We start from the raw sequence: 12,033 nt of genomic DNA on the forward strand, positions 1-12,033 counted from the left end.
TCACTATTTATAACCAAGGTTTATAAACCTTTCTCTCCATTTTTGATTATACTTTTCTTTACTTCACTTCCATGATTCTTGACAGCCTTCTCAGGGTTTGCTGTATTGTCTTTTTGATGACTCACAACTTCATTTCTTTTGAAACTATGATATTCTGTAACTTTCAGTCACATATCCTCATATAATATCATTAGGAAATTATTGATGTTTAAAAAATAGGACGTTTCAAGGAGAAGCTCATTTATTTAAAGAATTTCACAGTTTTCCAAATGCTATATGATCAATTATCTTCCTGTTACCCTCTGTCTAACTAGTTATCACTATTTTACATATTGTCCTAGATTATTTTCTTTCTTGCTAGAAGTATTTGTGTGTGTGTGTGTGTGTGTGTGTGTGTGAATGTGCAGATGACTGTTGTTAGGAGGTTAGTATCAGGTCAGGTTTAAGGAGCTAGAGTCATAAATAAACAGGAGAATAAATAAGAAAGACTATATCTTTCTAATTATTTTTAAAAAGACTTGTCTCAAGACATGCCCATGCATGTGATGAGAAAATTTCATTAAATATGAAGAAGTTTAAGGTATACTATAAATTTCTTAAAATACATAAGAACACTACTTTGTATTTTAGTTGAGGGCTTATACTAATATAGTCATAAAAATAAATATTTTGGAAATTACTTTGATTCTGTACAGCTTATTAAAATATTATTTACTTTAAAAAATGAACCAAATTACAAGTTTTTAGAAATTTTGAATATTTGTTGCCAACATAATTATTATACAGTTTGGTAATAAACTTTTAATTTTGTGTTTGACAGAAAGGAAAAAATAATGAAACAAGGCTGAGATTATGAATGTGAAAATAATTTCTTACACATTATAACATGATACATAACTTTACATATTCCTTAAGTGGGCACTAGTTAACTAGTTAACTACCATGTGATTCACTTCCAGGTCCTTCAGCAACTTTTAAATCATTGCAAAAAAAACAAAGACAAAGTCCTTCTCTTCTCTTTTTCTACCAAGGTAAGTGTCTTATAATTTGTATTCATGACTAATCTCAGCAGTAATTCCTGTATCCTTAAAAAGGCAATAGCAGGGGACGGCTAGGTGGCACAGTGGATAGAGCACCAGCCCTGGAGTCAGGATTATCTGAGTTCAAATCCAGTCTCAGACACTTAATAATTACCTAGCTGTGTGGCCTTGGGCAAGTCACTTAACTCCATTGCCTTGTAAAAAAAACTAAAAAAAAGGCTATAGAAGCAGCTGTTAACCATATTTTCTTTTTTATATATCATTTAAAATGGTATTTAGGTAGCAGGATAGTTTTTTAAAAAGAGTTTTGAATCTTCAGTATACAAGGGTATCATCAAAATTTAAACTCAGATTGGATTTATATACAGATACGTGCATATCTATACAGTTTTTTCCCTATAAAGAATCTTTTTTAAAAAAGTATTTATTATGAATGTCCCTGACAGTGCTTTTCTCATAGTTTGTACTTAATAAGTAATCAGTTGACTAAATGGTCAAAGTCTAGAGTAGCATTCTATAGTATAGCAAACATAATTAGGATTATTTAAGTAAATAACATGGTTAATTATTAAATGGAATATTTAATGGAATGTTTTAATGGAATATTTTTTAAATGGAATATTCATTTCTTTGTATTTTAAAAATCTACAAAATAACATTTGAAAATGATAGAAGGAAATTGAAAGAAATAAAAGTCGATCATCTCCCACTTATTAGATATCTACTATGGGCCAAGCATTGTGCTAAGTTCTAATACAAAGAAAGACAAAAAACACAATGCTTCCTTCAATCGGGCTCACAATCTAATGGGGAAGACAATTTGCAAACAATTATATTACAAACAAGATATGTTTTAGAAAAGTTGGAGGTAATCTCATAGAAAAACCCTAGAATTAAGAGGGAACAAGGAAGACTATTTGAAATAAGGTGAGATTTTAATTGAGACTTGAAGGAAGTCAGGAGGAATAGATAAGGAGGTAGAGAATTCCAGACACAGAAACAATGAGGAGTGTTATTGGTTCATAGAGAATTTAGGAGTGAGTAAGATGTAAGATGACTGGGAAGATATGAAGTGGTCAGGTTATAAAGAATTAGATATAGGGGATGTGGGAGTGAGAAGTTGAAAATAACTTCGATTGTGAGTTTAGATGACTGGAAGACTAGTGGTACCCTTCACAGTAACAGCAAAGATTAAAATGCAAGGAGGCTTTGGGGAGAAAACATAATGAGTTCAGTTCTGGACATGCTGAGAGGTTAACTTATCTGTAGGATATCCAGTTTAAGAATTTCAATAGATATTTGTAGATGTAAGATCAGAAGACGGGTTAGTCCTGAACAAGTAGATTTGAGAATCTTCAGCAGACAATAATTGAATCAATGAGATGTATTGATATCCCAAGGTGAAAAAGTATAGAAGAAAAAGAGAAGAGGGAGCCAGGACAGAGCCTTGTGGAATATTCAGGGTTAGTAGATGTGACTGGAGAAAGATCAAGTTAAGAACACTTGAGAAAGAGGAATTAAATAGGTAGGAGGGAAACTGCAGAAAGTTCCACTAAAACCTAGAAAGGAGAAGAGGATGATCATCACTGTCAAAGACTACAAAGAGAATAGAGGTCACACTTAAAATGAACAGGTTTTGTTGTTGCAGGACGGAGGCACAGGTGGAATGACAACAGAATGATCTGAAAAGGGCATTTCATAATTCATCAACATGGAAATGGTTTATTTGTGGTTGATGGCAAGTTCAAGAGTATAACAATTTGTGCATAACTGGTGGAATAGAGAGAGGATGGCATGATAGTTGGGAAACTGGAAGGTCAGGGAGTTTGAGGAAATATTAGTATATAAATTTCTTAGTAGTGGCACTTAAATTATTAAAGAATTATTAAAAATTATTATTATTATTATTATTATTAAAATTATTTTAAAATTATTAAAAAATTATTAAAGAATGAAAGAGAGTGACTTGGAGGTTAATGGACATCAATATTGGATGATACATAGATTGATTGAACCTCAAGGGAAGAGAGTTTACAGATTGTGGTAGACCTTGGTAAGGGCATCTTTGAAAGTGGAAATTAGGAGCAAGGAGTATTCCAACCTCTAACCATGATCTGTGAGTAAAGTTTTATGAGCAAAAGTGAAACCAATCGTGGAAAAGATGCCTAAGAAAAATGTGTAATCAGAAAGGAGCCATATCTTAGTACAAGAAGATAGAATATATAATTATGGGTAGGTTAATTTGTAGGTTACAATGAGTAACATTTTCTGTATAATGATTTGATATTTATTATTACAGGTATTAATATTTTCTGTCTTTTTTTTTTACCAGTTGCTAGATGTTCTGGAGCAATATTGCATGGCTACTGGGCTAGATTACCGAAGACTTGATGGAAGTACCAAGTCAGAGGAAAGAATTAAGATAGTGAAAGAATTCAATAGTGCGCAAGATGTTAACATTTGTCTTGTCTCCACAATGTAAGAAAACTAATTTTACAACTTAGTTTTTTACATTATCATTTTATATATTTGCAGGGAAAATTTTCCAAATCAGCTGTCACTGGATTACCAGCAACATGATTTCTTTTTTTTGTGAATCTAAATACATAGAAAATTAACTGTAACATAAAAAAATCTTTTAACATAGTTTTATTGATGGTACTTTAAGATTTACAAAGTCCTTTCCTTAAAATAATCTTATTTGTTTCATAGTGGAAGTATTTATGTGTTAGATTTGCAGATGTGGAAACTAAGGAATTTGCTCACTGTTATGCAAACTGTTCAGTATCAGAACTGAGACTTGAATTCAGATTTTTTTGGTTACAAGTCCAGTATTATTTCTACTATATATTGTTGTAAATTCTAAAGGAAATAAGCCTTACTTGCTTTAATATGCAGCTTTCATTTATTTTTTTATTTTTGCCAATTGTTTAAAAAGGCAATGCAAAGATATCTTAGTCTGTATTCAATGTATCCTAGTAGTATATTTGATCTGATATTCATTCTTTTCTTAGTTTCCTCTGAAGTGTTATGTATTTTCATCCTCAGTCATTTTATTCTCAGTATTTTATTGTTACTCTGCTCTGTCTTGCTCTAGGTCATAGAGCCACTCTCTGTCAGAAGTCTAGGTCTTACCAACATCTCACACCCTATACCAAGATAAGATCAAAATGGGTGCAGGATTTTGAGATTAAAAAACAATATGATAAGCACATTAGGAGAACAAGGAATGAGTTTACCTGTCAGATCTATGGAAAGGGAAGCAGTTTATGACCAAGAAAGAGATAGAGAACATCATAAAAAAGAAACTGGATGATTTTGATTGCATTAAATTAAAAAGCTTTTGCACAAATAAAACCACTTTAACCAAGATCAAAAGAAATGTAGTAAATTGGCAAACAATTCTACAACTAGTATTTCTGACAAAGGAATTATTTCTAAAATATATAGAGAATTGAGTCAAATTTATAAAAAAACAAGCCATTCCCCAATTGACAAATGGTCAAAGGTTATGCAAAAGTAATTTGCTGATGAGGAAATCAAAGCTGTCCATAGTCATATGAAAAATTGTTCTAAATCATTACTGATTAGAGAAATGCAAATTAAAGCATCTCTCAGGGACCACCTCACACCTCTCAGACTGGCCAATATGATCAGAAAGGACAGTGATCAATGTGGGAAAGGATGTGGGAAATTGGGATGCCAATTAATGCTTTGTTGGTGGAGCTGTAAACTGATCCAACCTTTTTGGAAAGCAATTTGGAATTGTGTCCAAAGGGCAATAAAAATGTGCATACCCTTTGATTCAACAGTACCACTACTAGGTCTTTACCCTGAAGAGATCATGAAAAAAGGGTAAAAACATCATTTGTACAAAGCTATGTTTGTGGTGGCAAAGAATTGGAAACCAAGGGGATATTCATTAATTGGGGATTGGCTGAATAAATTGATATGTGTACATCATGGAACACTATTGTTCTATTAGAAACCAAGAGGAATAGGCTTTCAGAGAAGCTTGGAAAAACTTGCATGAACTGATGTTGAATAAAATGAGCAGAACCAGAAGAACTTTATATACCCTAAAGCAGCATGGGGTGATGATCAGTCTTAGTGGACTTGCTCACTTCATCAGTTCAATCATCAGGGACAATTTTAGGATATCTGCGACAGAGAATACCATCTGTATCCAGAGAAAGAACTGTGGAGTTTAAACAAAGGCCAAAGATTATTACCTTTAATTTAAAAAAAAAGTTGTCTTATGTACTACAGAATTTTGCTGTCTCTAATATTTTTTTCTTCCTCAAGGATATTTTTTTTTTCCACTCAACACATTCAATTTTGATCAGTGCATAGCATGGAAACAATGTAATGATTATCAGATTGTCTTTGGGGGGGGATAGGAGAGTGGGGGAAAAATTGTAAAATTCAAACCCTTGCAAAAATGATAGGTAGAAACTACTATTGTATATAATTGGAAAATAATATATTTATATATTTTTTAAAAAGAATATAATGAGGTTCAAATGAATTAAAATTCCTTTTTTTTTTTAAAGAAAAAGAAGTCTGGGTTTTCTTGACTCCAATATATCAAGACAACTTGCTACATTGCAGTATCCCAGGGGAACTCTTTCAGACTTTACACAGGAGAGAGAGTTTTTCTTTGGAAGTTGCCCATAACATTGGAATCACTGGGTGGCCTTCCCCGTATTCTCTGTAAATTTTGGAAAGCCTTTTGGCCAAGAGAAACAGGTTCTGATTTAAAAAAAAAAGTTTGCAATCAGGTTGTATATTATGTCATGTTTTTTAAACTTATACTTTGCATATTTTTTTCAGTTACTCTTCCTCCTTCTCTAGCTTCTTCCTTCTTCACCCTGAGTTAGGACTCCAGCAATCAGTTAGTCAGCAAGTATTTATTATGTCCTTATTCTGTGCTAGTCACTAAGCTTAGGCACTGAGGATATAAATACAGTAAATGAAACATTTTCTACTATCAAGCTTACTATACTCTAAATGAAAGTGTCAGGGTGGGAGGGGTGGTGGTCAAATTAAATTCAAGTTAAAATGCCTTTTGCCAAAAAAATTTGCAGTAAATTTAAATCAATTCATATAATTAAAATATATATATGCAACATGAATTTTAAAGTATAAACATGACATAGTTGTGTTAAATGCAGCAGAACAGTTATCATATTGCCATGAGAACATTGATTTCCGAAGGCGAATATTTAGCCTAGCTCTCAGATTCCTGGCAGTTTAGGAAAAAGGGAAACATGCCTTTTTGGGGAAGAGAATCAGCACATATTGAGTGCCTTTTAAGTGAAAGGCACTATGCTAAACCCTTTCAAATATTATCTCATTTGACTTTTACAAGAACTCTGGAAGGCTAGTGCTATTATTTTACTGATGAGGAAACTGAGACAGGCAGAGGCTATTGCCCAAGTTCACGCAGTTCTTAAGAGTCTGAGACCAGAGTAGAATTTGCATCTTCCTGATTCTCAGAGCATCTTTCTATTCATTGAACTGTGGAAGTTCTCATCTGGCAAAAAAGAAATATAAAAGGTTTGTCTGAAGAGACAATATTTTTTTTTTCCAGACATGGAATTCTAAGAACAAAATTTCATGTGGTTTCCTTCTGCAAAAGGTTAGGACATAAGATTACATCTTGGTGATTTTATTTTCCTTTTTCTGAAATTCCTAATTTCTGTCAAAGTTACCACCATGCTCCCATGAATTCAAGTTCTTAATCTAAGTAAATTCAAATTCTTAATCTAAGTATCATCTTCTATGTTGACATTCATGAATTACTCTGCCCAAAAAAAGTGCCCCAAGTGGTACATAGACCAGTGGTGGAAGAAGTAACTATGGCAATGGAGCTTTGAGAAAGCTTTAGAACTAATAAGTTCTTGACAGTGAAATCACTTTGTGAAGTGAGTCTGTGATTAAGTCATGCTTCAAGACTGGTAGGCAATATGTTAATTCAAGTGATCTTTCTGAAAGCATTGAGTCATTGTGTGAGAGTATGTTTAATCACTACGAGTTAATGTGGTATCAGAGGAAGAGTATTGCTTATTCTGGATCCTGAGCCAGTTGAGAGGTGTTACCTGCTTTTGGATCTTTGAAGAATTAAGAGACAGAGAATATAGACACTTGAGTTTGATGGTGGCTGATAAGTTATGTTGGTATGCTATAGGTAGGTTCTGGGTCCCATTACTGATTTCTAGAGTAGATAATTGAATTAGGTGATGGAGAAGGTATAATAGAGTTGTAGATTTTGTTTAAATGATTAAATGCTTTGTTACTATTTAATCTCTTTTATTTTTTAAATTTTAATGATGCCTTTTATTGATCTTCCAGTATCTATGTCTACCTGCTCTAATGGCACCCTCCCTTGCAATAAGAAAAAATGGCTAAGCAAAACAAGAACTAACAGAATAGACAAGCATTCTGTCCCAATGTCCCAACTTTCCTTCACAGGAAAGGAGTTTGTCTCTATATGCTTTTCTGATTTTTTCATTTCAGCTTTTTGATGTGATTGTAGTATGGTATATTTTTCTCCTGGTTTTTACTTTCTTAGTTCTTCAACAATTTGTATCTTGCCATTTTCCTCATAATTTTTAAAATTCGTTGTTTCTTATATGTAGTAATATTTTATCCCATTCATAAACCACAATTTGTTTAGTCATTCTACACTCTCTGAACTTCTTCTCTTTAGTTCACCTTCCTTCCCTGCCACAAAAAGAGTTACTGTGAATATTTTTCCATATGTCATACTTTTCTTTCTATCTTCTAATTCCTTTGGGTATATGCCCAAATATCTAGGTCAAGTGATATGAACTGTTTAGGGACTTTTTTGATTATTCAGTGTTGTTCTTCTACAGACAGGAATGGGTGAGAATAATAAACTTTAATATGGCACGTATAATAGACTTTGTTAAGTTTTAAAAAAATAACCATTTTCTCATCACACCAACCTTGAGGAATAGATGCTATTATTAAGCTCATTTTACAGATGGGGAAATTGAAGCAAACAGAGGTTTAATTATTTTTCTAGGATTACACAGCCCTTAAGTATCTCAAGCCATATTTGAGCTCAGATAGTTCCAGTGTTCTATTCACTGCATGACCAGCTGAGTCAAGAGTCAAGAAATTTACAGTCATCTAAAAAAGTAGTGTGCAATTAAAAGGATAATCAGTAAACGTTTATTAATTACCTATTATGTGGTAGGCCTATGCTAAATGTCCAACATGTGCATATGAAAAAAAAGATACTGTCCCTACAGAGGAAACATGAGGAGAGACAACACACAAAAAAAGTCTGAAAAATAATAGGGAAGGTAGCAGTTGGAGGGAAGGGGTTGGAGAAGATGTTGGAACACTCAAAAGAAATCCAGAATAAATCCAGACAGAGTAGTCAAAGAAGTTCAAAATACAGGCAGCATAGGGGAGTGGGGACTGGGGGGGAAGAAGGAAGTGCTGTCTGAGAAATGTCTAACTTTCTGTAGCTCCCTCATTATTACACCTTTTGTAATATTTGCCAATTTTCTGAGTTTATTAGATTTTTTTCTTAATTTCATTTCTCACATTAGTGATATGAACTAATCTTTAATTGATAGCAATTTATTTGAAAACTTTTTTGTTATATCCTTTTATCACTTATCTCTTGGGAAATGATTCTTGGTTTTATTGCAAATATTTTGTGTTAGATTCTCATGGATATTGAGTATCAGACTTTTATTAGAGGTGTTTGATGCAAAAATTTTTTTCCCCCAGTTGACAATTATATTTTTTTGCCCTAGGCCTTCAGAGAGGCAATATGACTTAATAGAAAGCTAATCTGCGAACCAGAATGACCTGATTTCAACTCCTCCCTCTTGAAACATAAAATAGCTCTGTGACTCTGGGCAAACCTCTTAACCTTTATCAAAGTTCCTCATCTGTAAAATGAGGAAAATAATAACAACACAGGGTTGTTTTCAGGATACAGTGAGATATTTGCAAAACACTTTATAAACTTTAATACCCTTTTTAAAATGCTAGCTGCTGTTGTATTAATGGGCAAGCTCCTCAGCCTGATTCCTAGGCATTTCTAAGAAAAAAAAAGCTGCAGAGAAGGTGCCTTTCTGCTTTGTTAAAGGATGTTCCTAACCAGGATTATTTTACACAGATAAATTACATAATTCTCTTAAAAAACAAAACAAAGATTTTGTTTGTAAAAAATAATTATTTTAAAATCATTTCAAGCAGTTGAAATTATCTTATTATATCCTCTATCTACACCTTGTTTGATTAAGAATCCCACCACATTCCCAATCCCACTTATCTTAATTTTTTATTATTGTCTTTTGCAATCCTTACCCATATCAACCCTCCCATGTAACTAAGATTAATAGCTAGAAAAAACACAACCACATTTTAATCATATATGACAATGTATGCTTCAATCTATACCTATAGTTTTCTAATTTCCTCATGAGAGATGGAAAACATGCTTTATTTTTAGTCCTTTGAAGTAATGATTGTTGACTTAGTCATGGTTGTGTAAGCTTTTAACTTTATTTTCCATACTTTACAGTAGGTTTTGTACAAATTGTTTTCCTGGTCTTCCTTATTTTGCTTTGTTCAACTTTAATTCTTATTTAAAACATTTTTCCTTTTTTTTCAATTAGCAAACATTGATTTTCTTTTCTCATTTAAAAAAAAAAGGAAAGAAAATCTTTGTAACATATAAATAGTTAAGTGAAAAAAAATTCCCTTAATCCAAAATATGCATCATCTTTTTGAGTTCATCTTGGTGTCTGAATATAGAACAACTTTGGAATTTTGTTTGGTCATTAGGTATTTATCTTTTCAGGTTGACATTGTATAACTTCTTCTGGTTCTGCTTACTTCATTTTGTATCATTTCTTAGAAATTCATCCCAAGTTTCTCTGAAACCATACTTTTATCATATCTTGGGATATGAATCTAATCCTATGCCATAATGTTCATCCATTTTCCAGATGATGAGTATCATTCTTTAGTTTCCACTGCATAAAGAACTGCTTTAAAAATTTTTGTACACATAGGACTGCCATTTCCTTTTGTGTTTTTTTTTTAAATCTCTTTGTGATATAGGCCACTTTGTCTTCTGTGATTTTTTGAATGTTGTTTTATTTTTTCAATTACATTAGAGACAGTTTTCATCATTCATCTTTTTGTAAGCTTCTGAGTTCCACAGTTTGCTAGCTCCCTTCCTTCCCTCTCTCTTCCTGACAGGGAGTAATCTGATATAAGTTATACATATACAATCATATTTAACTTATTTCCATATTAGTGAAATTGTGAAAGAAGAATCAGAACTAAAGGGGAAAAGGGGGGAAACCCATAAAACAAGTTTTAAAAAGTGAGAATAGTTTAATTTGGTCTACATTCAGACTCCATAGTTTTTTTCTCTGAATGTAGATGGCATTTTGCTTCAAAAGTCTTTTTGAAGTTTTCTTCTTCTGCGAACTAAGATGAACATAGTTGATGATTACCTAATGTTTCTGTTTTTTATTCCTTAAATTAAAATAAAAGGTATGTTTCAATCTGTATTCAGACACCATCAGCTGTTGCTCTGAGATCCTTCAGAACTGTAGTGTCACAGATCTGCTGAGAAAAGCTAAATCATTCATAGATGATCATCCTACATTACTGCTTTTACTTTCTAGACAGTACATTTTACATTGCAATTGCTCATGTAATTCTTTCCAGGTTTTACTGAGAGCATCCTTCTCATCAGCTCTTAAAGTAAAATAACATCCCATCACAATCACATACCATAGCTTGTTTGGCCATTCTCCATTTGGGAATACAGATCTAAAAGTAGCATTGCTAAATCAAAGTATGCATATAACCCTTTGGCATTGTTACAAATTGTTCTACATAATTTCTAAATCATTTCGTAACTCTTCCAATATTGCATTAATGTCTCATTTTCCTTATGTTCCCTTCAACATTTATCATTTTCCTTTTCTGACCTATTAACCAATCTAGTAGGTATAAAGTAGTACCTTAGAATTGGTTAAATTTGCATTTCTCTTATCAGTAGAAGTTAGAACATTTTTTTTTAAAATATGACCAGTACATTGATAACCTCATCTGAAAACTGTTCCTTTCTTTTGATTATTAAACAATTTGAGAATGAATTATTTTTTCTAAATATGACTCAGTTCTCTATGTTTGAGAAATGAGATCTTTATCAGAGGAAACTTGCTTTAATATTTTTTCTCCAATTACTACCTATATCCCCCTCCATACTATTCCTCCTCACCCTTATTTATTTTATTCTCCCTCTCCTTTCATCCTATCCCTCCTCAAAAGTGTTTTGCTTCCTACTACCCCCTTTCACAATCTGCCCTCCCTTTTAGCACCTCTCCCCTTTCTCCTATGCCTCTTGCCCTTCTACTTTCCTAAAGGATAAAATAGATTTCTATACCCAATTGAGGGTGTATGTTATTCCCTCAATGAGCCAATTCTGATAAGACGAAGACTCACTCCCTCCACCTCCCTCCTCTTCCACTTTACTGCAAAAAATTTTTTATTGCTTCTTTTATGTGAAATAGTTTACCCCATTCTACCTGCCCCTTTCCTTTTCTCCCAGTACAATTCTTCTCTAATCCCTTAGCTCCAACTTTTTAATATATTCTCCCTTCATATTTAACTCCCACCTGATTTCTGTCTTTATATACTTCTAAAAGCCCTAATAAATGAGAAAGTTCATGAGTTATCAGTATCATTTATCCTTGCAGGAATAGTCCCTGATGAATTCCCTTTCCTTATCTTTTTATGCTTTACTTGAGTCACATTTTTGGAGAACATATTTTCTATTCAGCTCTGGTTTTTTCATTAGTAAAGTTTGAAAGTCTCCTCTTTCATTGAATATTTATCTTTTCCCCTGAAAGCGTACACTCAGTTTTTCTCAGTAGGTGATTCTTGGTTGTAATCTAAGTTCTTTTGCCTTTTGTAATACCTT

The 12,033-nt window shown here is 32.7% G+C and overlaps 1 protein-coding gene across 3 annotated transcripts in view; it reads left to right on the top strand.

Moving 5' to 3' along the window:
• ERCC6L2 (ERCC excision repair 6 like 2) overlaps positions 1 to 12,033 on the top strand; it is a 151,852-nt gene that overhangs the window by 56,616 nt on the left and 83,203 nt on the right. For all 3 annotated transcript variants that reach the window (XM_074202816.1, XM_074202818.1, XM_074202819.1), the window contains 2 exons: positions 960 to 1,031; positions 3,373 to 3,518. In XM_074202816.1, coding sequence (XP_074058917.1) covers positions 960 to 1,031; positions 3,373 to 3,518 — 218 coding nt within the window. The remainder of the gene's footprint in view (positions 1 to 959; positions 1,032 to 3,372; positions 3,519 to 12,033) is intronic.

Source organism: Macrotis lagotis, chromosome X (genome assembly GCF_037893015.1).
Source record: "Macrotis lagotis isolate mMagLag1 chromosome X, bilby.v1.9.chrom.fasta, whole genome shotgun sequence".
Taxonomy (NCBI): Eukaryota; Metazoa; Chordata; class Mammalia; order Peramelemorphia; family Peramelidae; genus Macrotis; species Macrotis lagotis.